This window comes from Lethenteron reissneri, chromosome 10 (genome assembly GCF_015708825.2).
Source record: "Lethenteron reissneri isolate LAM-NWPU_2019-01 chromosome 10, ASM1570882v1, whole genome shotgun sequence".
In the NCBI taxonomy this organism is placed as follows: Eukaryota; Metazoa; Chordata; class Hyperoartia; order Petromyzontiformes; family Petromyzontidae; genus Lethenteron; species Lethenteron reissneri.
Window position 1 is genome coordinate 10,964,194 of NC_083788.1, and position 26,713 is coordinate 10,990,906.

Sequence of the window (26,713 nt, forward strand, 5' to 3'; positions counted from 1 at the left end):
GTCAGGCCAAGTGTGGGATATTTGTGTGCCATGTTCGTGCGTGCAATATGCAGTGTGCATGGCCGTCTGTGGTGCGAAGGCTGGGGAGCGGTAATGCAACGGTTAGCACGCTGCGCTTTCGAACCCGGCGACCCGAGTTCGATTTCCGATCACGGCTAACACCAGTGACGAATGTCTGAACTGGTCCTGGGCTTCACCTAGGACCACTTAGCTTCGAATGAGTACCTGGTGATGTGTGTAAACATCGCCACAAAGGCGGCCGGGCATGGTGCTGGCCACCAACTCCCTCCTGTGCAGTGCCGGCCTTCATAGGTGCTCGCTAACAGTACTTGACTTAAACGTCTGTTAAAGTTGTATGGCGGTGGGGGGGGGGGGAAATCTTTGTCTTTTGTGCGTGCAGGACGTCCCAGCGGTGCTGGACGTAATCCGCGCGGCGGGGGTGGCGGGGGTGGACATGGCTCAGCTGACCGCCGCCTTCCCTCACATGGCACAGAGGTCGGAGGTCGGCGGGCCCACCCGCTGGCACGGGCTGCTGCAGGTGGGCAGTCGCCGGCGTGCGTGGTGCCTTGTGCGACGATCAGCCCAACCTCGCCGTCGATGTTCACGCCGGGTTCGCGTAGATGACGATGTCTGCGTCGCGCATGCGACTCGCCGCGTTGATATATTACAATATACACTTGCTGGTGTAGATCATGGGCCATGTCACGATTAGAAACCAAATAGATGCAGGGTGAAGTTAGTGCTTGTGTTCTGTGCGTGTGTCCGTGCGTGCGAGCCAGACCCTGGAGAAGCAGGGCGCCGTGCTACAGGTCGGCTACACATCACGGAGGGTTGTGACCCCGGAACATGCCCACGCGTGGCTCGTGCGTTGCTCCCGCACCGATGACTACATGGAGAGCGGCGGCGTCGGCACAGCCGCCGCCGGCCAAAACGCCGAGGACGCGGGTGCCGGAGCGGAACTCTCCACGATCGAGAAGGCAGCCGTCACCAGCACCACAGCTGGCGCAGGCCCAGGCAGCCGCTCGCGGCCGGGCTCGCCCGATCGCTCGCCCAACCGCCCAGAATGCAAAGAGGTCATTGTCACGAACGGGAATATGAATGGAGGCGCGGCCACAGAATTGGAAACTCAAAAAGCCGTCGCGATAGATGCATCGGCTGACGACGGCGACGATGGCAACGATGGCGACAAGGAATGGAGAGTGAAGGGGTGTGCAGTGGAGGTGGTCACCTCTACTGCTGACATGGCCAAAGGGTGTCAGAAGAGAGCTCTGACCACTGATGATAACGACGGTGACAATGCCGTGGGTGGTGACGCGGACGAGAGTGTGCGCTCTGCGGTCACGAAGAGGGCGAGAGTGGACATCGCGGATGTGTGCAACGGGGGCGGCGCGAGGGATTTGGAAATGACAGCGCAGCAAGAGACCTGTGCTGGGCCCAAGGAGACTTGTACCGTGGGAGATGAGGCCGTTAATGGATCTAGGGACACCGGTACTGTGCGAAGAGAGACATACACTGGTTCAAGGGAGACCTGTACTGTGGGAGCGGAGATCAGTACTGGACCCACACAGACCTGTACTGTGGGAACGGAGACCTGTGATGGGTCCAAGGAGATCAGTACGGGACCTACGCCGACCTGTACTGTGGGAACGGAGATCAGTACTGGACCCACGCAGACCTGTACTGCGGGAACGGAGACCTGTGATGGGTCCAAGGAGATCAGTACTGTGGGAACGGAGACCTGTGGTGGGTCCATGGAGATCAGTACTGGACCCACGCAGACCTGTACTGTGGGAACGGAGATCAGTACGGGACCCACGCAGACCTGTACTGTTGGAACGGAGACCTGTGGTGGGTCCAAGGAGACCTGTACTGGACCCACGCCGACCTGTACTGTGGGAACGGAGACCTGTGATGATGGGTCCATAGAGATCAGTACTGGATCCACGCCGACCTGTACTGTGGGAACGGAGACCTGTGCACGGAACCCGTCGAGCGTGAAGCAGGATGCATCGAGCGCCAGCGGAGCAGAAGGGACGGGGTCCAGCGTCCGCGACGGCACGTGGGACACGCAGGGGCTCCCCGCTCACCGCACAACGGGGTGTGTTATGCTTGCTAACGCTCTCCCAATTGAGGTTGAGCATCGATGCAGTAGTTATGTCCGTCTGGCCGTCTTTAAAATGGGGTCCCGCGATAATATTTCAGTCGAAATTTGCGTTGCTTGTAAGGACTTTACCCGATAGACAACCGGCCACATTGATCGATGGAGTTGGTCACACACTTGGGGGACCCCAAACGAGTGCTAGAAGGATCCACAAAATCGCCGCCAAAAGAAGGTGTGCACCTCTCTTCCGCTTCCCGATGTCATACATGCGTTGTCCCTCTCGCACGTCTGCATCCGTGCATGTGCATGCATGTGTGTGTGCCAGGTAAGAGGTCCAGAGACACTGGATGAATCTCGTTTGAAAGAGTCAACCCGAGGTCACCAAAGTTCCCAAAACGAAACACCAAAACTAAGTAGAGCAATGAAGGAAAGCAATCTGAACAAAACTAAAAACACCATCGAATGAAGAATCAAAAATATTTGCAACCATAAATCAACGTTAAAGCTAAATATTGCATGCGTGTGCGAATGTTTAGTTTGTTGTTCTTCCCCCCGCGCCTCTGAATAGCACAGTTGGCTACGTAAGTTGGCGAAAGAAGTTCATCGTATGTACGTGTGTGCGTGTACGTGTGTGTGTGTGCGTGTACGTGTGTGTGTGTGCGTGTGTACTTGTGCGTGTGTGTGTACTTGTGCGTGTACGTGTGTACGTGTACGTACGTGTGTGTGTGTGCGTGTACTTGTGTGCGTGCGTGTGTGTACTTGTGTGCGCGCGTGTGCGCGCCTGTGCAGTGAGCGCAGCGCGGTGCGCTTTGCGGCGAGGCCGTGGCGCGGCGTGCAGGGCGATCTCAACACCCCCGTGTGCAAGGGCATGCTCGAGGCTCTGCTGCTGCACGTCATGAGCCAGCCCGGCCTCCCCGAGCACCGCCTGCTGCGCCACTACGCCGGCGTGCTGCAGCCGCAGGTGCTCCGGGAGCTGCTCATGGTGAGTGGCCTTGCACGGGTGGAAGGGGGGTCAGGTTTGGGGAAGAGTTAAGGTCAGGGGTAAGGATAGCAAGGGTAGCATTATGGTTAAGGGTAGAGTTAAGGTAAGGGGTAGCGTTAGGCTTAGGAGTTGGGGTTGAGGATCAGAGGGGGGTAGGGTTAGGTGTTTTGTGTTCTCCCAATTAAGTAATTTGCGGGTTATTTTTCAAGTAAAGCAAATTTGAACAATGACGTAGGCGCACAATGGGGTAATCTTTTTCGATCAAGGTCACGGACGCTTTTAATGCCCACTGTAAAGCAGATGGTGCATACTATATACGGTTAACACATCCACAGTATTAACCAGGGCTGGCGCTGGGCTCGAACCGCAAACCTCTGCGCAACAGACGTGCCAAGTCTGTCACCGCTCGCACTTAATACTGCGCGGTACATTCCAGAAACTCATGGGAGAGCCGTTGCAGCACGACCGCTAAAAAAACCGACAGAGCACGACAATGGCTCCCTCCGTGCTGTGCCACCCGCCAGGTTCTGGAGGAGCTCGGCTGTGTGCGGAGGCTGCGGTTGCCACGGCGATCCAAGGTGACCGCGTTCTCGTCGCCCTGGCGGAGGGACGAGGTCCCGTCCCCGCAGGGGGAGCCGCTGAACGGCGGCAATGACGACGACGATGACGGCTGCTCCCTCTTCCTGGAGCCCACCGTGGACGGGATCCTGCGTCTCGGCCGCCTGCTGCCCGACGAGGTCAACTGGAACCACTGTGCGGCGATGACACAGAGCTAGCCCCACGCGGCGGAGGGCACCGTCGCCAATCGCGCAACACTCGCCGCCCACATAAAACGGACAACGGCAGACCGTTTTGGCAAAAATACGCAACCGACCTGGGTGCCATGGGCAACCAGTGGAGCCGTCCCTCGGGTATGGTAAATCTGGGTGACTGCCCCGTGCTTTTGGTTGGGGGCCGCGCTTTTACATTACAGTGTCGGATGAAATACTTTGGATTTAGTTTGAAGGCCTCGGGGGGGGGGGGGGGGGTCCACACTGGAGTGATTTCCTCCGGGGACCTGCACTCCCTCTTTGGACGGGCACTGGCTTCCGGCGTCGCATTCAGACGACTCTGCTGGAACTTTTTATGTTGATTTTGGTACCACTGTCGAAGGCGGGTTGCCGGGGGGTTTGGACAGCCTCGAACCCTCTGAGACCATTCATCTTAACCCTGGACCCAAGCTGCCTGAGAGTTGCTCCCGGCGATCACTTGTTTACGCATCTAGCGGGTACCTGCACGCCGGCGCGTCCAGGAGTGGCCGAATCCAAAACCCCCACCACCACCCGCCCAATGATCCTAGCCACTGTAACTTCCAAACCGAAAGCACAGCCGATTGTTTTCATCGTAGGTGCTGTTGTGTTGGGCTGGCTGCTGTCCACTCCCGGAGGCCTGGTTCCGTGGTTTCTCCTCTGGGACGCATTTGCGGGCTGCGGCGACGCGGCTGCTGTTTTTATTGCCGATTTTGCACGCGAGCGTTTCAGGTGGCGGGGAGGGCTAGGCGGGCGGCCAGTCCACACGTTGCCGGCAGAGCGTGGTTGTTGTGGTTTTACAGCCCGGCGGGTTTTTGATGAGCGTTGTTCTACCCTTGCACGAGCCTGCATTCTGCCGCGCAGTCGGTTCGAGTTTGATTTTAATTGGTGGCAGAGCTCATTGGCTTTTTGGTGGTGCGCGATGCCAAAAGGGAGTTTAATTTGTTTTATTGTACAGCAATTTGTAGATATTTATGCCTTGCGCTTATCATGTTTATACTCGCATCATTTGACAATGCTATAAACAACTCTTCTGTTTATTGGGAGTTTTATTTATTTGCTTTTGAGATGCTGTGTGGGCGGTTAATCGGAAGCCGATGCTGAAATGGTGCTAGCGGGCGGTTTTTCTCCCCGACGTGCGTTTAACTCCACGTGAGCGTGGCGAGAAGCCGTCACGGTGACATACAAATCTGTTCAAGAGGAAGTTTTTCAAAAACCACAGGATATATGAAAAAAAGAGTGGTGGGTGGTGGGGGGGGGGGACATGAGGTTTTGGCCAGCTGCGCAAGAAATGCAACTGGAGCCCCGGATTCATCAACACTATTCATTTATTTGGAAGCACAATGAAGTCGGCATTCTTCCCAGAGTTGACCTTAATTTTCGTCGCATTCAACCAAGCACCCCGGATTACACGAGCAACGGCGTACGGAAGATCTCCCACGATTACTCAAACCCGAGGCCCGACGCCACGCACGGAAATTCAAGCATAAAATGAAATGCTTTAAATTGAAAACAAGTACATTTAAAATAAAATACTAAAGTGACAGACCCTTGTTTTTCCCTGGTTAGGGGTGTTGGAGGGGGGAGTGGGGGGGGCGTAGGAATTTATTTTCTCAGCCGTGCAGGAGCTGCCGAGGGTAGGGGTACCCAAAGAGCACAAAGTCCGGCTCGTAGAGTTTGTAAAGCCGCTGCCTCCAGTCGAGGGGGATTCCCGCGAACCAGCGGTCCTCCCAGCGGTCGTCCGTACGGTTCAGAAACCCCGGCGGGAAGCGCAGCTCGTCCTGCGCATGCAGCAGCCGCAGCAGGTACGGCGCGTCCTCGCTCTGCGTCTCCAGCCGGCCCACGAAGTCGTACGGCACCTGGCACGGGTGGCACAGGCGGTACACCTGCCGCCAGTGCTCGTTGAAGGGCGCTTCGCGCTCCGTCGCCGGGTCCAGCAGGTACTGCACGAAGCTCGAGAACTTGAGGCGCTGGCCGCCGCTCAGCGCCTCCTCGGCCGTGGCCGGCGGCGCCGACACGTTCTGGTATTGGCGCAGCATGGGCACCACGAACGCCTTGTAGAAGTCCTGGTTCGGGATCTCGAACTTGCTGCGGAAGGCCGAGATGATCCGCACGAACGGGTCGCGCACGAACAGGAACTTCTTGTAGCGCTGCAGCTTCCCCTTCATGCGGCTCCTGCCCGACTTGCCGTACTTCCTCCAGAACTGGTTGAACACCTGGTGGCTGGAGGAGAGGTGCACCACGTCGGGCGGGATGTCCATGGGGTCGGCGTACGGCGTGCCGTTGTTGCTCGCGCTGCCGCTCAGCACGATCATGATCCTCTTCCAGTTGGTGCACGCCACCTTGGGCACGTAGCAGTACACGGTGCCGTGCCGGTCGTCCACGATCAGGTGCTTGAGCTCGCGGTTCGGAATCTCGTCAAAAGTCCGGTTCTTGCCCTGAAAGATGAGGTCGGGGCTGTCGCAGGCGTGGCGCACCCGGGCGCGCCGACGCGCCTGCTCTCGCGCCAGGCGGTCGTCGTCCACCGCCTCCGGCTCCGCCGTCGCCTCTTTCTCGTAGCCCCTCTCCCACTCCTCGATGTTGGCCTGGCTCAGCAGCCGCGGCCGCGGCCGCCCTCCGCTGTTCCTCCGCCGCCGCCACCGCCGTCTTCGCGGGGGGCGGCGGCGCCGGCTGCTCCTGCAGGCGTCGCTCGGCCGTGCCCGAGGACAGCCTGAGCTCGCCGAGCAAACGCTGGATGTCGGCAGAGTGCCATCTCGCCGGCTTCCTCCTGTCGCCGGAATTGTTTGGCGGAGGCGGTGGCAGCGATGCGTGGTGGCCCAAGAGGCTGGTGCGGAGAGACAGCTGCACGGTGCCAACCTCGTCCCAGTAGAAGACGATGAGGAAGACGGTGAGGGCGGATGCGACCAGGCCGGCCACGTAGCACGCCCGCCAGTAGCTCATCTTGCGGGCGCGTGGCATCGCAGGGCGCGTGCTGCCAGGGCGCGCCGGGCACTCACATGCTCAACCGCTCGCCTGAGGAACGCACAGAGTTGCGAAGAGTGTGTGTGTGATTACGTGTGCACGTCTTGTTGTGCGTTTGTGCGTGCGGTGAGATTTGGATGCAGGGTGTGCACGATCGTTGTGGCGAGCGGCATGGTAACCACCCACACAGAAGCGTACATAGTTAGGAAAGGCGGGAACCCATTGTGACAAGACACCCTCCCTCCACTGGTAAGAGCCACAGCAGGAGAGTTGAAGCAAACAATGCATGAGTACTACAGCCAGCGTTCTGTGCAAGCATGCATTGGAACACGTGTAACAAATGGTAGAACATTCAGTTAAGAACTTTTTAACAAGGCATCGGAAAACATTTGCTAAAGCAACAGCGTCTACGAACAAGGTGCTGTTTTGTATAAATAAAGGCTGGCAAAACTCAGTGGCGCCACATCTGGTGGGCTGGGAGGCCCCATGCTGGTAACCACTGCCACATACACCATCATCACCACCACCAAAACAACCACCTACCACAAATAACACTGCAACCCAGCACACCAACATAACCACACCACCTGCCACCAAACCACTGGCCATCAAAACACTGACCACCACAAACACCAAAGAACTGCTGTATTCCAGCGATACACTGCGCTGCTCCTGACGGCGGTTGTCTGGCTTGACCACCTGAATGTGAAATTGTAGTTGTTAGCCGTACGGACGAAGAAAAAGACCAAAGCACCTGTACCGCCAGTGCCACAAACACTAAAGCAGTCACTACAAGAATCAACACACCCACCATAACCACCACAGCAACCACTGGTGCTACCAGAAACACTACAACCACCACAACCAGCACTTTAACGCCACCACCACCAGAAACCCTCCAACCACCGCAACCAGCCCCACCGAAGCAACCACAACCGCCACCCACCGTACCTCGGTCAGCTGCTGCTGCCACGTGCACAAGGAGTCGCAGGGCGTGAAGGGGGAGGGGGGGAAGTGGCACAGCGATGCCAGTGTCACCACGACCATGAATGCGAGCTGTGTTCCCCAGGGCCACGCCGCTCATTTCTCTGCGAACCGTGACTCCCCGGGCTGGAAGGAGGGAGCAGGAGGAGAAAAAAATCAAATCACGCAGTGGGTTTGTGGTGTTTTCGTGGCACACGTCTCTTCACTGTCGCTTTCATTTTATGACTCATCATCAGCCACGGTAAAATGAAAGCCTCACCCCCCCCCAAGCTGCCACGAACTACTAAAAAATGCCGTGGCGCAGCAATCCACACTAGAATCCGCCCGGAGCACGAGTTCGATCTCGTCACTACATCTGCCCCTGTTGACGTAGTCTCGGGCGAGTTCCATTCCTTGGCCGCCACTCCGTCATTCTTCTTGACCACCGGCCACCATCCATGCCAGCCAAGACGTGTCCTGCCCGAATCCCACTGACTTTTCTTCTTTCCACAGTTTGATGTCATTAGATTGCCTGAGTTCTCTCATCCACGTGCTTCTCTGTCTCTCGTTATGAAGTCCAAGCGTGTACCCCCCTCTCCAAGTTTATAGTCAAAGAGTTTTTATTTATACTGGACGATTCCGATGAGCTATGAAAGCTCTTTTTCACAGACGTTCCAGTATTTCCGACGTTATTTCAACATTGATATTTTTTGCGAAAATAATCTTTTATTTTGGCAAAAAATATAAGGAACCTTTCAAATATTTTTTTTAAAAACCCGTGAAAATGTTAGTATTGGTTTATGAAAAATGTACTACGCAAACACCCTCCAACTGAACGGAGGCCCGTGTGTCTGTGGCCCCAGAGTGCCAAAGTCATCCTGCAAGTGTGCTCCTGCTCTAATTACCACGCGTGACCTTCATGGGCAGGTCAATTAAAACGCTAACATATGGGGGGGGGGGGGTAGGGGAGGTTGTTTCTAATTGGCGATGGAGACGTCACCTCAAAATAGGGTATGGATCGTGCAGCAGACTACGCCTGCAATTCATATTCATATTATGGGATTCTTTGTCGGGGCTGCGGAGTGGTTAACAACACCTGTGCCTCACGGCAAAAAGTTACCTGGGTTCGATTCCCGACTCGGGTGCCTTTCGATCTCAATGTGTAACTATCTCAACCCCCCCCTCCCCCTCCGTTCTGCAAGGTACTCCGGTTTCTTCCCATAGTTAACAACGGCTTAAATAATTATCGGTGTTGGCCAAAACATCCCAAATGCAGGGCCCTTCCCGATAACCTGTATTTAGACCCCAGAGAAAATCAGTTACACTACGTACCGTTTAGTGATTCAACGTATTGTCATCGTCATGGACGACTGATTGCATGGGGGCCCCAAAAAAAATGGGTTTTACAAATGATAACCGGTGAGTGCTTGCAAAGCGAATACTGCACAACGTGGAAAAGCGACGCAGTTGTAGACAACCTAGACGGAAAATGGGAATAAACATTTGACAATTTATACATGAGAGGAGTTTGGGTTAGATCGCGTAAATATATAAATGTGTCGTTAAAACCCGCCACCACCCGACACAGCCAACTAGTAAGGGTTGTCACGTAAACAGAACGTGGCCAATGCGTCACTAGGACAGCATTAGTGTGTAGTGTATAGTGTAGTATACTAGTACAGCAACACCGGTGTGTTGGAGAGCCAAGCCACAACATTTACAATCCGAGTACGACGTTTCGCCAGTAATTACAACTAGCTTCATCAGGCGACAGACAGATTTGTGGAGAAGTCTTCCTGTTTCGTTCCTTATATCTAGGCGAAGATGTGTTGACCACCCTTCTGCGCTCTTACACAATGTGGGGGGGGGGGGGGCGATTACTGAGGCCACCTACATTGTGCACGCACTGAGCCGGGTGCTCATTTGAGGCCGAGTCGACCTAGGGGAGGTCCGGGACCGGTGCCGATAATCGTCACTGGGTGTTGGCCGGGTCACTCAGGTTCCTAGCGCAGCGCGCTAACCACTACACCACCGCTCCCCTACACACCACCTACACCCCACACACCTACTCGCACACACACCTCACCACACACAAACCACCCACACACACCACCCACCTACCCACAAACACACCATCCACATATTTACCCACACACAAACAAACCACACACACCACACCCACCAACCCACACACAAACCACCCACCTTACCCACACAAACAAACCACACACACCACAACCACCTATCCACACACAAACCACACACCACCCACCTGCACAACCCACACACACACCTACCCACACACACACCACCCATCTTACCCACCCACACACCACCCACCTAGACACACACCACCCACTCACCTACCCACACACAAACCACACACGCATCACCCACCTACCCACACAAACCACTCGGCACGCACACACAACCCACACACACAACCCACACTCCACCCACACACACCACCCACACCCACACACACCACCAATATAACCACCCACCTACACAACCCACCCACACACACCACCCACACACACCACCAATATAACCACCCACCTACACAACCCACCCACACACACCACCCACAAACACACCACCCACACACACCACCAATATAACCACCCACCTACACAACCCACCCACATACCTAACCACCCACCCACACACACACACCCCACCCACCTATCCGCACACACCACTCGGCACACACACACACACACAACCCACCCAACTACACGTACGTAGTAGATACAACCCTTGACAACAACTCCTGGTCCGCACGTACGCGCCTTGCACACTTCTTTCGCACCGTACGTCGCCCGAACCTCGCTAAACGTTCAGCTCGGGAGGTCCGTGCGAGTTCCAGAGTTGGAGTGATCAAGTCCCCCGTAACCCGTCGTCGTCCCCACGCCGCCCTCCGTTGTTACCGTGCGCCGCTTGAACCGAGGCCGAGGTTCCGGGTCGCTCCGCGTCTCCTCCGCCGCCGCCGCCGCCGCCGCCGCCACCATCGTGGTCAACGTCCCAACCTCGAAGGCTGAAAGATCCCGGGGGGCAACGCTTGGCTTGGACTTCTTCACACGGCAGCTGGTTTGTTGAGGTTGTTGCGAGAGAGAGGGTGGGGTGTGGATATTTGTTGCAGGATTAGATGCGGCCGAGCGCGTTCTGAAGAAGAATTAAAATCAAATGCGGCCCCGTGACGCGGGAGATCGTCACCGGCGTCCTAGACAGCTCGAGAGCGCTCGCAGGTGACGTCACGGTAACCCCTCCCACCGACCCCCCCACCGACCCCCCCCACCAACCCCCCCCACCGACCCCCCCCTCGCATCCACCGACTCCCCCCGTTCCCCCTCCCCCCCACCGACCCCCCCCACCGACCCCCCCCACCGACCCCCCCACCAACCCCCCCCACCGACCCCCCCTCGCATCCACCGACTCCCCCCGTTCCCCCTCCCCCCCACCGACCCCCCCACCGACCCCCCCCCCCACAGACCCCCCCTCCCACCGACCAAACTCAGGACCAGTTTCAACATTCAGTGTCTCATCGGCAGACTTTCTTGAACCAATTACAGTCAACGTGACACTCAGCTGACGTATACATCAGGGGGGAGGAGGGAGGGGGTGGAAGGGGTGGAAGGGAGGGGGGGAAGGGTGGAAGGGAGGGGGGAGAAGGGAGGGGGGGCGAGGGGTGGAAGGGAGGGGGGAGAAGGGAGGGGGGGAAGGGGCGAGGGGTGGAAGGGAGGGGGGGGGAAGGGGGGCGGGGTGAGGAGCTCCCAGCAGACACCGCGCGGCCGCTATTTTGGGCGCGCAAGGCCAACGCTGTCTTCGCGAGCAGCAGCAGCTGTTGTTGTTGTTTATCGTCGTTTGTCTTTACAACAACAAACCCATATTTTAAGCCGTTAATGAGTAGCGGGTCGGGCGTCCTCCCAAGTTGCGCCAAGTCGCTCAAAGCGTTCGCGTCTAAGCGAGCCGTCGGTTGAAGGCCGCGGCGTGGAGGCGGCGCCTTCCCGAGGCCTCCTTCGTTCCCCGCAGGTGACTTGCGATGGCGAACGAAAGCACGGTCGCCGGTCTTCCTTCGTGACTCGTCGTCGTCGGTCAAGTCGGTCGCGGTTTCTCCACTCGTCGGACGAAGGCTTCTGTCAACCCGAAGCCCACCGTTACTAGTCGCGCGGTTGGCTCCGTACGGTGCGAAAGAAGTTAGACACACAGGTGCAAAACTCCACGGAAAGTTTGTTTTGCCCCGTATCACAGTGTGGCAGACGAATGAGAATGGGGTTTTTATCCTTTCTGGCAATGCAACGGTCGTCTTAGGATGTTCGAACGCCAAATAGAAACCTTTTGAAAGGAATCAAGTACTGCATTAGCTGGTGAACATGCAAATAAACATGCCCTGCCAACACTGGCAGTGAGACTGGGCCCTGTTGTAGGCCAATCAGTTTCAAAGACAACGCATCATATATTGTGAGAGAGCATGTTGGTTTTCACGTTCACCGCAAGAAGAAACTGCGTTTGGTTAATGCAGTGCACGATTGTAGATTTGAAGCTTTCGTGACTGCAAGGATTCATACTCTTAGGTTCTTTCGGTAAAGTCACGTAGCTAAAATAATACTAAAATAGTAATAAATGGAAATAACTAAATTAAATCACGACGTTTTGGAAATTACACGCTACAGTCATTTTACTGGAGGTATGTCTGTGGTACGTGGGATTTGACAAGGGACGGCGTGTGGAGACATTATTTGGGGACGGAAACGGACAATGTCTATTTCACGTATCCGTCTCTGCACATACAAAAATAAATAAGCATTTTTCACATAACCTAACGGGCCCAAGGTCTTCGAGGAGTGCTAAACAACAGCAGGATTGACCCAGTATACAAGCAAACTACAGTATACCGGTTTTGATCATTTGAACGAGGACCCATCCGTTCCTTAGAAAATATCCTTATGAGACCATCCTGAGTCGAATAGAAAATTACTTAATGAGCAAGGTGCTGACAAAAAAAAACATTTGGTGGCAGTGGTGCACGGTACAAATAACAAAACAAACTCAACATTCGTCAATAACGAAAATGTCAGGAATTGTGTTTTTGTTTTATAATGTCATTCTTATCGTATTCACTCTACCTCTCTGGCCTATCTCTTTGTGCTGTGAAGAAGGACCATTGCCGAACTATCTCCTATTTTTTACATTTTAAACCTTTGTTATTGACGACTGTGTCGGGTTGTTGTCTCAGTGCACTGCCGTGTCTGATGACATTACTATATTATCTTAGTCTGTCTTCATTCAGATTTGGTAATTTCAACTCGTCAGAGTAATTCTTTGGTGGGTATGGTCATCGTCTTGCCTGATGATTTTTGTCCAGTCACCTCCTTAAAAATAAAGGCTCATTTGACAAATATTTTGGTCAGTAACCTTTTGAAGACAAGTGGCACTCCTCCTGTTGTGAACGCAGCACAAAACACAATGATAATGGGATGCTCTAGCACTGCTCGTGAGAACACAAACGACACCAAGCACAGCCAACAAATGCGTGTGCTTTACCCTCACGTTGGTACCTCTCGCCCTGCAGACACCGCCATGGAGGACTCAGCGGACAACACGACGGTGATCAAAGTCCTGAACTCCTTCCACAGCTACCTGTCCCAAGTGGATTTGAGCGGACACGACAACAACACCACCACCCTGTCCAATTCCAGCAATGCCCTGCAGAACCAGTACCTGCGCAGCCTGCAGGTGCGACTGCCAGCCCAGCCGGTGCCACTTTAAACTAAAACTATTTAAAACTATTTTTTATTTTAACGGGTAAGGCTCACTGAGCTATGGAGCTCTTTGTGAGAAACGACCTGGCCACAAATGATAGCTCAATAAAGTGGTTTATCATCATGTGGAAATTTATAGCAGCCAAATACTCGAAAATACATGTTTCTAAATGTAGAGGGAAAAATCGGAGGAACCAGGGAAAAATCCACGCGACCACGGGGAGAAGATGCAAACTCCAAATTTATAGGTGCCAGGATAGGGATCGAACCTACCACCGCTTGTATACCAGGCGAGGTAGTTAACATCTCGCCACCGAGGCACTTTGGCTCTTGTTAAGGCCGTGACACCTAAGAGCAACTGTCACCAGCAATCATCGCCAGTCATGGTTTCAGCACCGTTTTCGAGAGTGAAACGCTTAATAGCCCAAATGTGGATGAATCTGATCGTGGTCTCCTCGACAATATTTACAATCTGAGTATGATGTTTCGCTAGTAATTACAACTGGCATCATCAGGCAACAGCCAGATTTATCTTATGATGCTATTATGGTGTCTTCTCACCTGGTTAAACAAATAAACTTGTGTCGTGACTATAAGAGTTGACTTCTATCGATGAATCGTTTCAGCCGGTGAACATCCGGTAACATTTGCCTGTGCTGCTGCTTGAGACTAATGGTGCCAACGGCGCCTCGATTCGCACACGCGCAGGTGGAGGAGCAGGTGGACCAGAGCCACTTCAAGTCCAAGCTCTACCACCTGGAGTGCGAGAACCAGAAGTTGGCTCTGTCGGCCAAGCGAGCACGCATTGAGACGGAGCTGGAGCTGAACACCAGCGCTTGCAACTACGAGGTGACACGGCGGGGAGGAACAGCAGGGTGGGACAGCTCCCGTCTCGGAGGTTTCACACTCGCGCACGCTCCTGCACATACGTCCGTGCGTGATTCACGCGTGGTGCGTGCATGTGCGTGTGTGTCTGCAGCGCGAGTTGAGCAAGAACCGAGAGCTGGCGCTGAAGTTGAAGCATGCACAGGAGCGCGAGGCGGAACTGCAGGCCCAGTTGGAGGCGGCCACCGTCGCCGCCACCTCTCATCGCCGCTGCAACGCCGAGATCCAGCGTCTCACCAAAGATAAGGAGGAACTGCTGCAGACGCAGGAGGTAATGCGCGATGGCTCCTCGCTCGTTCACCCTTGCTGGCGAAACTTCCAGCGCACTTAAATTTACTATTTAATTCGTTATATATGCATTTTGTGTAGATGTTGTGATTACCACGCCATAGACGACTGGGCGGACGACAGGACGGCGTTCAGCGCTCATAAAATCAATTGGATCATCATTACACTCACTATTCACACCATTATCACTCTAAACGCATGTTGATTCTAAATGTGGAGGGAAAAACCGGAGGACCCGGAGAAAAATCCACATGACCACGGGGAGAACACCCAAACTCCAAGTATACAGGCGTCAGGGTCGGGATCGAACCCACGACCTCCTGTATACCAGGCGAGGTGCCAATATCTCACAAGAGAACATCACTGCAGCACAGCTTGGGATGAAGCAACCGGGGCCCAACACAAACGACAACGAGCCGCAAGGGGCTGCCAGGGCCACACGAGTTCCAGGATGTTGTTGGGGGACCGAGGCCCTTCAGAAAGACGAGATGTACATGCAGCAGTCCGAGTGGGGGCATTGTAAGTTACAACAGGAAAGCCAAAGTGATTTCTTGCTCCAATGAGAAATGTGGCGATGCTTATTCACTGTACGGCCCTGAGTCAGTGGTGGAAATTCCACATTCAAAGCACTGTTGTTTTCCCCACAAAGTGATAAAAAAATGTATCAACACCAGAGGGATGATGGGCTGAGTAAACATTAAGTCAGGATTTGAAATCGCTGTTTTCCGACAACAAGCGTGCCAGCTTTACTGTGGTGCGTGTGCGTGAGGGTGGCTTGCAGATCCCTTACAGTTGTACAACCACCTGGCCGGTCATACCGTAAGGCGTCTCCTTTCGCGCGTCGTGGTGTGGCGAGCAGAAGCTGAACGTTGCCGAGTCGAAGGTGCTGGATCTGCAGAGGGCGCTGATGAACACGGACATGAAGATGACAATCTTGTCCTCGGACCGCGACGAGGCCCAGAGTCGTCTGGACGAGCAAGAGCGGTATGGGCACGGCGATGTCGTGGCCGCCTGGCCGAGTGCGCTCGTTTGTGTCGAACGCCGTCGTCTGGTCTCGAGCACAGCGCTTGGGAGATGAGTGCGATTTTGTGCCGAGTGGAGTTTTGCGATCCGACCTGGACGTCATGTTATTCCCCCATACCCCCACCCGCCCCCCACCCACCAAAGACTGTGCCAGGAGGCGAAGGAGAAAGTTCATGAGCTGGAAGGGGTGCAGACCCAGTTCGTGGAGCTGGAACTCAAGAATAAGGTGGGCAGCGATGTGTGTAAGCAGCAAGGCATGCTGGGGGATAATTCGTTACACATGCCTGTTCAATCACACGGTGTGTCACAACAACTCTCATAGTCACGACACAAGTTTATTTGTTGAACCAGGTGAGAAGACACCGGGATAGTCTTGTCTCATTTTCTAGAGTGACCTAGGTGACTGACAATGTTATTGTGAACGGCCACTCTCCCCCACTGTGGATAACGGTGAGGGGTAACGGTGAGGGGTAACGGTGGGGGGTAACGGTGGGCTGTCCGCGCTTTACCAGTCCCTGGAGCAGCAGCTGCACAAGATGGAGGAGGACACGGTGGTGGTGCGGAGCATGCGTTCTCAGCTGACGCGGCTGTTGGACGCTGAGAAGCAGAACAAGGCCCTGCAGGAAGAAATCCGCTACCATCGGTAAGTGGCAGCGATGGCGGCTCTGTCGCGCCAGCGGCTTCCTTCCGCACGCGCTCTTGTGGCACTCGGCCGCCTGCTTCCGATGACGATTTTGAAGCGACGTGGCCGAGTGGTTGCACCTTTAACCACTTATTGCAGAGATTCGCGGTTCAAGACCCGCAGCGGTTTTGTTTGTTACTGCAGGCGCGTTGTCCGTAAATACTATGGTTGTTACTGCGGGTGCATTGTCCATAAATACTATGGTTGTTACTGCGGGTGCATTGTCCATAAATCCGAAAAAGAGTCGGCCTTGTTCTTCGCGATCTGAATTTGACATTTAAAAACTGAACCGCAAACTGCTCAATTGTAAATAACGCACACTTACAACATCGCCCCCTTCTGTGAAACTACCGCAGATTGTGCATGTGAAACATGGCGTCTCCTCCGATATTGCCTTGCGCTGTGAGAAATAGTCACGAATAGCAAACGTTCCAATGGGTTGGTGTGGTGTGCAGAGAGACACAGGAGAAGACGGCGCTGCTGAAGGAGGAGGTGCTTAGCCTGCGCTCCAAGACGGAGCGCTTCCAGCAGCTGCAGGAGCAGCACGCCCACCTGCTCGTGGAGAACGAGGTGGGGGTGGCTCCGCTATGGAGAAAGCAGGGGTTTGCTTTTCCACTGCACATTGACGAGCCGTGCCACTGAGGTCACCAGCAATCCGTAACATCTTGTATGTTGAACTACTTTCTCGCCATACGTAGCCAACCGTGTTAATCGGAGGTGCGGGGAAAGGACAACAAACTAAACACAGCAGCAACTCTGAAGAAATGAGTCTTCAATCTAGATTTAAAAGTGCACAGCTCCGGTGGCTTCCTAATATCGGTCGGAAGGCAGAGCGTTCCAGACGGCCGCAGAACCGGATCCGAAAGCGCGCGATGCAGTGAACGTCTTTGTTCGCTACGAGGATGACGAATGTAGACAGCGCAGCGACGCAGTGTGTTTTAGTTGTATTGGATGCTTTGGTCAAGTCGTTGGCGCCATTTAGTTCGACATTTTATCGAAATATTTAATCAGAAATGAATATTACAGAACTTTAAAAGAGGAACAGTAATCACAATGTAACAAAAATGTATACGATTTTTTTTATTATCATAGATATTTATATCTTATGGCGCATCGCCATATCATGGCTGCACCAGTGCGCCCCCAAAGCTGCGAAGGCATGAGGGTCTGAGACGCCCTAGATGGCTTGCTGCACAGGCTAGCGGCCTATTGTTTTTTTTTTATCTTGTTTTTAGTTTATATCATTTGGTGCTATATCTCATGTCTATAGTCTCATTTGCACCGTCGTTCAAATTTTTATAAAACCTGAATATTCGGCCACACGAGTTGGTTACTATGATGACATGTATTACATGGCTACTCGCTAGCCTGCGACATTCATCGCTTAACCTCGGCCAGTTTTTACCTCGGGCCATGGTCGGCGCCAGTGCCACCATGAAGATTTTCTGTGGTTCTTGTTCCAGGATTTACAGAACAAGCTGAAAACCTGGGAGTCGCTGGATCAGGTCACTGGCATGAAGGCAAAGTAAGCTCCCCGCGTACACCACCTCCTCACGCGTCGCTCCGGTAGTCATCAACAACCGCTCGCTAATGGGTTTCGCCCAAGCGGCCTGACTCACTGAAATATTCATCACTATTTCCCCGCGTTTGTGGGCATGTGTCTCCCTGTGATGGGTCTGTCCCACATCCTCCCCATCGGAGAGCCTTTGCCATACAACACTGGTAAAATTTTGATAAATTACTTGCAAGTTATAGTAATAGGTTTTTACCCTTTCAACTGGTACAAAAACTGACACCTTTATACAAGGCATCATGTTTGCAATAACCACAACACAAGCAGTCAAAATGCAGACAAAAAGAAACAACTCTGATGATAATGATATGCATCATCATCAGAGTTGTTTCTTTTTGTTTGCATTTTGACTGCTTGTGTTGTGGTTATTGCAAACATGATGCCTTGTATAAAGGTGTCAGTTTTTGTACCAGTTGAAAGGGTAAAAACCTATTACTATATTTTGCCACTGGTAAAGGAGGTCTCATAGTGTACTTGCAAGTTACTTAATTGGGAAGCGACATCGCAACATCGCCCCCCTACTGGCAGACTAATGCCCACTTGCGGGCCAATGTTGCGTCAACCTTATGCCGCACAGAGTCAGCTGCCACCAGGAATCCCGTGCCACAAGACGCTTCGGGATTTGCAATGGACTTTTACGGGAGACACGGTATAAATATTGAAGTGAAGACGACGATGATGATTCCTCCAGAGCGCACCAAGTCTCACGCGAGTCTCGCGGCAACGTTGCCGTGACGCTCAACAGTCAACAGCACTTGTTGTTGTTGTTGTTTGTCAGGAATCCGACCGATCTGAACAGGCAGCTGAGCTTGCTGCAGCACGAGCAGTTGCTGCAGGCGCAGAAGAACTCCAGCATGGGTGCCACGTAAGTTGCGAGCCCACCCCATTCTGCCCTCAACTCTGGCCGGCTCTTCCTTTCATTGTTAATGTAGTCAGCACATTATTTTATGTGCTGACAACCTGTGGAATTATAGTCAAGTCTTGATCTGTGAATATTTCATGTAGCCATTCTGTAAAGTCCAGTTGATGAAAGCATTTAAACGTTTAGTCCGCTCTTTGTTTTTAAATGTTGGTGTGAGAGGTGCATAATTTCTCTCACCCCAACATCAGATCAGACAAACCGTAAACTCAGTAAATTCTTTTATACACATATATAGCCACTTAGTGCACTGTCTCTAAGAACGTTACTAAGTTATCTTATTTCTTCCTCTTCATTCAGACTCGTTAGTTTCACCTCGTCATAGTCGGTCACTCTTTGGAATTTGGTGGGTGGTCGTAGTTGTCATTTTCGTGGTTGATGATTCATCCACTCACGGTCATTATTGACCCACGTAAAACGGCCTATTGATGAGTATATTCATCACTAACTGCACGAGCTAAACTAACACTGCTCTATTTTACTATCAATCGCTGGTGACGTCCCGCATTGCTTGGTCCGAGCAGCACTGTTGGCTGCGTACGGTGCGAAAGAAGTTCAATAAGCATAAGCACGTACGTACGTCTGTCGCACATCCCTCACGTCGAGTCGCGTCGCGTCTGTTGCGCGTGCAGCGTGCGTGACGCGGTGCGCAACCGCCACCGGCTGGAGGAGGAGAAGATCCGCCTGACGGCGCAGCTGCACGAGGCGGTGGAGCGCAAGCAGCAGGCAGATCACCACGCGCAGAACCTGCAGCGACGATGCATGCTGCTTACTCGGGTCCGCTCACTCAGGCAGAAAAATGAAGTCTATATGAATATCTATTCCATCTGTCAGAATATAGCTAAACCACCCTCCATTATCACTATCGGCTTTGGTAAATCCACTGCTTGATGATTAATAATAGTGAACACGATTCCGTACGTGTGCATATTTCACAAATTGGATGGTAATGGGAGCACTAGTGTAGCAGCTAGCACGCTGCACTACAGACCCGGTTTCCCAAGTTCCATTCCTGCTTACGGCCACCCATACCAGTGACGGTTATCTAAACCAGTGCTGGGTCTCCCCTAGGTCGAGTCAACTGCAAATGACTACCTGGTACGGTGTGTAAACATCAGTGCTGGCCACCCACCCCTTCGTGTGCCGTGCCGGCCTTAAAAGGTGCTACTCGCTAACAGCGCTTGCCCCAACAGTCTGTTAATGCTACACGGGGGGATCTTTGTCTTCTGGTGGGGGGCTGCGCACGACATGCAGGAGCGGGATGGGATGAGGGGCATCCTGGACTCGTACGATGAGGTCACCACCACCACGGGCTTCACCACCCAGCTGAGCCAGCGCGTGCGCGAGGCGGAGGCGACAGCGCAGCGCGTCAACGTCCATACCCTGGAACTCGAGGTAGAGCGGGGCGACTGGAAAACAGGAGAGCAGAGTGGTGGTGGTGGTGGTGTTGGGTCTGGAGTTGGTGGTGGGGAATATGGTGATGGTGGAGGATCTGGTGGTAAAAGAGATGGTTGTTATGGTGGTGGATGTGGTGGTGTTGAGAAGGGTATGGTGATGGAGGTGGTGTTGGTAGTGGCGGTCGAGAAGATGGTGGTGGTGGTGGTGGAGGATGTGGTGGTAAAGAAGGTGGGAGCGGTGGTGGTGGAGGGCGTGATAGTGGGGAGGATGGTGGTGTTATTGAAGTAGGTGGTGGCTTTGAAAGAGGTGACAGTGGTGGAGATGGTGGTGGCAAAGGTCATGATGTCCACATGGGAATTATGCCCATGCAGGTGATGGTTGTGATGGTGGTTGTGAAGGCAGTTGTTTTGCGATCAAGGCTTGTCATAACTCCCTTTCATTCTGATTGCTGATAACGTGATGTTTATGGTTGATTAGAAGCAGCTGGGAACAACGAAGATGGAGGCCTTTAACTACAAGCTGAAAGCTCAGAAGGTGAGCGTGTGGTGACCAAGATTTATATTTTCGAAAATATCGCCAAATCTCTGGACTCTGCGCGGGATGTTAGGCTAGTCTATTGAGAATTGGCTATGAAACGAAACAAGGGGCTGATTCGCATTATAATTTAAATAATAATCACACATGGGATGCACTTAGCGACAATCAGCATGCATACCTGATCGTTGAAAATGCCTGACGTTGATTCCGATTCGGAATTTAATTCACCCATCCGGTGATTCGATAACGTGTCATTACTTGCGAGTCGCAATTTTGATCCAAAAATCTTACATTTTTTAAATCGTATTTTTCCCCATCTCGTTTGTATTGTTTTACGTATATTTACATGTTCTGTCTCGTTTCTGCAGTCGTTCTTCGTCACCCTAAATAGACGCACGTATCATGAGCGAAAGAATAGATTTGAGTCGATAAATCGTTGCCTGTCGAATGTTGACGACGGACGGGCGGGGGACCGTGGTTGTGATTGCAGCTGGAGGCCGACTTGACTGTGGAGCGCAGTCGGGTGTCGGCGGCCGCCAGGGATTTCTCGCGGGACGAGGCCGACCAGCTGTGGTGATTCTCTCTCTCCCACTTCAGCAAACAAAAAATTTCTCGCTGTGGTTTTCCCACCTGATGACGATTGCTTGTGTTGCAATCGAAACGTCGTGATTTATTTTATACTTACGTGACTTTACCGAAAGAACCAAAGAGTTTAAATTATTGCAGTCACGAAAGCTTCAAATCTAGATTGAGCTGTGGTGAGCGGGCGCGTGCACCTTCCCCGGTCAGCGGGACATGGCAGAAACCGGCGCACTTGAGAAGTAAGGATATCCGATTGGTGATGTGAACGATTGCTCTGCCCATTAGCGGTTCCGTTACTTGACTAATCGGATGACGTGGAAATATCTGGGGGGAAAAATTACGTTCAGTAACCTTTTACAAATGTCAACTTTTATTTTTCAAACGCATTGTAAAGCAAAGAAAACATCCATTCAGTTAGAATTTACCCAAAATGGTTTACCAGCACGGTGTATAGATGCTTTGTAAGTGTTTATGTTTCTGCTATCGTGGTAAGTGTTGCGATGAACTGCTGATGTTTCCTTCATTTTCACTTCCCGTCTCGGGGTTAAACCCATTTTTTAAATCCTTTATATTAAGTTCACTTGCTTGCTTGCGCGCTTACGACCATGCAAATCTTTCGGTCGTTTTTTAACCCACTTCCCGTGATCCAATCGAGCTGACATTTTGTACACAGACTCGTTGTGCGTGGCAATGTATTTTCGTAAAAAAAAATTCCAAAATTTTCCACTTTTTAGGAAAAAAGAAAATTTCATTTAATTTTAAATACCAATGTGATAAAAATGAAATTCTTACTCAAGAAAAACAGAAATGAATAATAAAATAAAACCGATGCCACGCATATAAAGGATTTATAGTGAAAAACTTTTTACGGGTTAATTTTTTACCGAGTGAGCCCATATGGTAATTTTAGCTCCGTCAATAAAATGACATAGGCTAATACAATACACATTTTTTTGTTTGTTACATTTTTATTAATCTTTAATGCCCGGCAGGTGGTTTAATCGGAAATGTGTCACTCATGTGTCCCGGTGCAGCAAGAAGATCGAAGACCTCCAGGAGAAGCTGAACACCGTGACGGAGGAAAAGGGCGTGCTGGAGATGAGGCTGGAGATGCGAAGCCTCCAGGTGGGGCGGCAGCACTGGGAGCACACAACACCTGAAGAGGGAACAAAGAGTGGAAATTGGACCAGGCAAAGTACCCCAAGTGGATTTAAGGGTTATGATTCGGGGTCAGTGGAAAGCCGAGTACGCGTGGCTGGTTTGCTACTTAGTTATCGTTAGGGGTAAGTAAAAGCGTTAGTGATTGCTTGGATAGTTGGTTCGTGAAAGGGGTCAGGCATTATACTCGTGGCTGATTGGCTAATTTGTTGTGTTCAGAAGTCTTGCCGGGTACAGGAATCCCCTTTGCTAGGCTGTAGCAGGTCATTGAAATACTGTAATTGAAATATGATGCAACACAGGATGTACCGGATCATTTTCTGCAAATCCTCATGGTGACGAACTGTAGCCCCTCATCCTCCCTCCCCGTGTTGCGGTGGCACCGGCGTAGGGAGATTACGACCCGAGGCACACACGCGTGCTCCAGATGAAGATGAACCCACTCGCAGCGGCCCAGGAGCAGCACAAAAACGAGCTGCTGCGGCTACAGGACGAGTGCGACCGCCTGCGTGAGCGCGTGCGCCTGCTGGAGCAGGGGGGCGCCGTCGCCACAGCCGCCCTCCCCGAGCAGCCCGGCGACTCGGAGAGCGCCCTGCCCTCTCGCGTCATCGCTGGTAACGGGAGCGGAAGCGCACACGTCGTCGCCGGCGCCCGAGACGCACAGCAGAAAGCGTTTAAACGAGAGCGGAGCTCTGGAGTAGATGTATTACTGCTGGTATTCGGTTCAATTATTCGACTGTCCAATGTAAGTTTAAAGTTGCATTCATGAGACTTCATAGCTTAGGGTTGAGTGTGACATTATAGCACTTTAGTCAGGTCAGCGTGATGCCATTCCCATATCGGTCTATCCATCACTACTGTTGTCCAATTATTTTAAATAGTCGATTAGTGTATTGTCAGTTCGATTACTCAACTCACCAGATAATTCAAAATTACAATTGCAAAAAAGTATCACCTCTGTTCCCACTTGTGTCACAAGACGTGATGAACGTCATCACAATCATTAGCCTTGTCATGCTGGGTGTGGATTGTATGGGGGCTTCTGCCAGGGAGGGGTACAGGCTGCCGCATGGATATTGTGCAGGAGAAATTTCCAATGTACGCAGGGAACGGGAGGGCTCCGATGTGACAAAAAACACACTTAGACACGAGACAAAAGAAATGCTTATTGACGCCGCATTGACGAGAGGCGTGGGCAAGGTTGAGAACCACTGCATTAAGTGAAGAATGCCATGCTGAGAGTATGGTTCAAGCGTGACTAAGCAAAACAATGCAATGACTGAGATGCTTTCTTTTCCCCACGGCGATGCAGATCTCAGGAAGCAGCTTGAGAGTGCAGAACTGAAGAACCTGCGTTTGAAGGAGGTGTTCCAGATGAAGATTCAAGAGTTCCGGAACGCCTACTACTCGCTCACAGGATACAAGATGGACGGCTCCACCGAGGGACAGTACAAGCTCTCGTCCATGTACGCCGAGAGGGAGAACGACTACCTCCTCTTTAAGGTGTGCGCCATGTGGTCGGTGCAGCGTGTGCAGCGTACGCACCGAGCAGTGCTGCCGCAATTTAGAATCGGTCATGGGGCTCAGGGGGCATGGCATTTGGGTGTGTTTATGGGCGTGATCTAATCATGTGTGAGAATAAGTATAACCCGTAAAAACAAAGTTTTTCACTATAAATCATTTATATGCGTGGCGGCTAGAGTCCTCTCGTCCTCTGGCTTGAGATGGCTGCCACCTATGGGTCAGATGATTGTCTGCCAGTATTAAGCAATTGGTAATTAAGTATTTAATTTGTTTTCCCTAAACAGTGTAAATTTTTGGAAAACATTTTCACGAACATTAATTGTCTCGCACAACGAGTCTGTGTGCAAAATGTCAGCTCGATTGGATCACGGGAAGTGGGTTAAAAAACGACCGAAAGATTTGCACGGTCGTAAGCAAGCAAGCACGCAAGCAAGCGAACTTAATATAAAGGATTTAAAAAAGGGGAATGGCTGGGGTTGGCATTAGGGATGGAGGTTGGGGGGTACAGTTTGGCTGCAGAACTTTTTTTTGTTGTTTTTCAGCAGAGATCGGCTGGTTTGGCTGGTGGTGTCTGTTGGCAGCCCAAACACTTAAGTCAGGATCACCACACACCGCATGTGTAGATTTGTAGAGCTTTGCTTTGAATGTTAGGCTCTCTTGGTGGGTGAGTTGATAATGGAGCCTTTCACAAAATTGTTCTTTTGTTGTGCACGTTTTAGGTGTGATTGCACACTTATGTTTTAGCGATGGGTTCCGTTGTGTAGTTTTTGTTGCCACCCCAAAATCCCTCTTGTAAATAAGATGTAAAGTCATAGAGTGCACTCCTGGATAAATGTTCCATAATCGTTATAATTATTGTAAAACCCCAGCTTATCTCGAGTGTGACATGTGTGACAACAATATCCCCTTGCATCTCTCTTCTTTCCCTTTGCCTCTTTTTCCCTTCCCCTCCCCCCCATCTTTGTCATTACCTCTTGACGTGTCCGCAGAACGCAGGGCAGATGCAATTGTTGGAAACGGAGTTTTCGCAAGGTTTGACAGACCTCATCAGTCTGCACCTGCACCAGCAGAAGAGCATCCCGGTGTTCCTGAGCGCTATCACGCTCGAGCTCTTCAGCCGACAGACCTGCCCCACCATGTCCCTCGCCCAACACCTGCCCCAATAATGCCCTACATCTGCCCACACCCGTCTCACAACTGCCCCACTTCTGCCCAAATTATGTCCTACCATCTGCTTAAACTCTCCCACTTGTGTCCCATACCTGCCGAACAATCCTGCCCCGTGCCTGCCCCGCTAATATCCTACACCTGCCCACACCTGTTTCAACTGCCCCACTCCTGCCCGGATTATACCCAATACCTACCGCACATATGCCCCAATTGCTTCATGGTTTAGCCATTCCGGTGCATATACTGGCAATAAAACATTGCAGCAAATCACCCTGAGTTGGTGGAAGTTCTCGCTGGATTTTAACACGAAGTCTAGGCAGACCTATGCGTTGTGTTCATTGGTAGGCATGATCCACTTTTTGCTGCTGCTGCTACTGTTTTGAAGTCATATTTTATCCACTATATGTCGAGTACTATTTTTTTCGCAGTACAACAAAGCACCTCTCATGTTCTCTTCGTAACCGAGCCTGAGATCTTCCAAATATCTGTTCGATGTATCTGGCTATGATATGAACCTTTAAGTCGATCAGGGTGGTGGGGGGAGTCATCTCGAAGGGCAGTAAAACCGCTCGGAGCCAGATTTGAGGGAGTCGCTCCAGTTATGGGGGGGGGTGCCCGATATACTGCACATAATACATTATTACTACTGTACCTTTCAATTGCATTTACAGGTAATTCATACCAAAAACTTGAAAGTGGATAACGGCGATACAGTACTGTACTTGCAATTCAATGACAGTATATTTTAATGCTATTTGCGATCAAGCAGAAGGCTCATTGGGTGTCGAAGTACATGTACATTAACTTTTCTGGTTGGTTTGAAGAGTTTGTAATCAAGTGAAAGAAGCAGAATAATAGCGGAACGTGGATGGGAGGAGTTTCAAGGGCCCTGGTTGACCAAATTCCACGGAACAGATATTTTACATTTTTTTAAGTTCACATCCATGATAAATAAACTACTGTATTGTACAAATAAATGTATGCCGATATGTTTCATTTTTGGTGTTTTCTCCCCATGTGCTATGATGAAGGGCCATTGCTAGAAACGTCGCCTGTTATATATTTCGCTTTTTAGGCTACTGTTGTTTACGAAAGTGTTGAGATTGGGTAGTATTTTGTTAATTCATAGCGCGCACAAAGTCCGGTACTTTGAGAAGTCACCGCGTAATAAAAAAAAACTCCCTGATCGAACGAAGTTAACGCGTGCGTCGTGACGTCACAAAATATATGCGTGCGTCGTGACGTCACAAAATAGATGCGTGCGTCGTGACGTCACAAAATATATGCTTGCGTCGTGACGTCACAAAATAGATGCGTGCGTCGTGACGTCAAAACTCGGCACGTGCGTCGTGACGTCACGCAATTGAATTAACTTGACCACGAAAACCGAATCGCAATGAAACACATTTCAGTGCAC

The 26,713-nt window shown here is 51.9% G+C and overlaps 3 protein-coding genes across 7 annotated transcripts in view; 2 read left to right on the top strand and 1 right to left on the bottom strand.

Annotated features, from left to right (window-relative positions):
- Window positions 1-4,911, top strand: part of GTF3C1 (general transcription factor IIIC subunit 1) — a 35,168-nt gene extending 30,257 nt beyond the window's left edge. For all 3 annotated transcript variants that reach the window (XM_061548844.1, XM_061548845.1, XM_061548847.1), the window contains exons 35-38: window positions 401-538; window positions 780-2,098; window positions 2,891-3,083; window positions 3,608-4,911. In XM_061548844.1, the coding sequence (XP_061404828.1) occupies window positions 401-538; window positions 780-2,098; window positions 2,891-3,083; window positions 3,608-3,859 (1,902 nt within the window). In that variant the 3' untranslated portion in view covers window positions 3,860-4,911. The remainder of the gene's footprint in view (window positions 1-400; window positions 539-779; window positions 2,099-2,890; window positions 3,084-3,607) is intronic.
- A 214-nt stretch (window positions 4,912-5,125) lies between these two features.
- On the bottom strand, window positions 5,126-10,806 carry CHST12 (carbohydrate sulfotransferase 12). The gene is made up of 3 exons (XM_061549123.1): window positions 10,692-10,806; window positions 7,784-7,798; window positions 5,126-6,806 (listed from the first exon to the last, which is right to left on the bottom strand). Exons 1-3 carry the CDS (start codon window positions 10,804-10,806, stop codon window positions 5,485-5,487), a joined length of 1,452 nt encoding a protein of 483 aa, XP_061405107.1. The 3' UTR covers window positions 5,126-5,484.
- Window positions 10,807-11,578: 772 nt separating this feature from the next.
- On the top strand, window positions 11,579-26,454 carry MAD1L1 (mitotic arrest deficient 1 like 1). 3 transcript variants are annotated; one of them, XM_061548914.1, is made up of 18 exons: window positions 11,579-11,827; window positions 13,368-13,531; window positions 14,266-14,406; window positions 14,537-14,713; window positions 15,590-15,714; window positions 15,898-15,979; window positions 16,266-16,396; window positions 16,891-17,005; window positions 17,899-17,960; window positions 18,787-18,873; window positions 19,560-19,704; window positions 20,182-20,322; window positions 20,803-20,859; window positions 21,353-21,435; window positions 22,479-22,569; window positions 22,994-23,216; window positions 23,915-24,105; window positions 25,116-26,453. In XM_061548914.1, the coding sequence occupies exons 2-18, from the start codon at window positions 13,376-13,378 to the stop codon at window positions 25,290-25,292; spliced, it is 2,184 nt and encodes a 727-aa protein (XP_061404898.1). In that variant the 5' UTR covers window positions 11,579-11,827; window positions 13,368-13,375; the 3' UTR covers window positions 25,293-26,453. The 3 variants fall into 3 exon arrangements, with proteins under 3 accessions (XP_061404898.1, XP_061404900.1, XP_061404899.1); XM_061548916.1 differs by lacking the exon at window positions 11,579-11,827 and adding an exon at window positions 11,859-11,980 and having other exon boundaries at window positions 25,116-26,454; XM_061548915.1 differs by lacking the exon at window positions 11,579-11,827 and adding an exon at window positions 11,873-12,004 and having other exon boundaries at window positions 25,116-26,454.
- The last annotated feature ends 259 nt before the right edge of the window (window positions 26,455-26,713 follow it).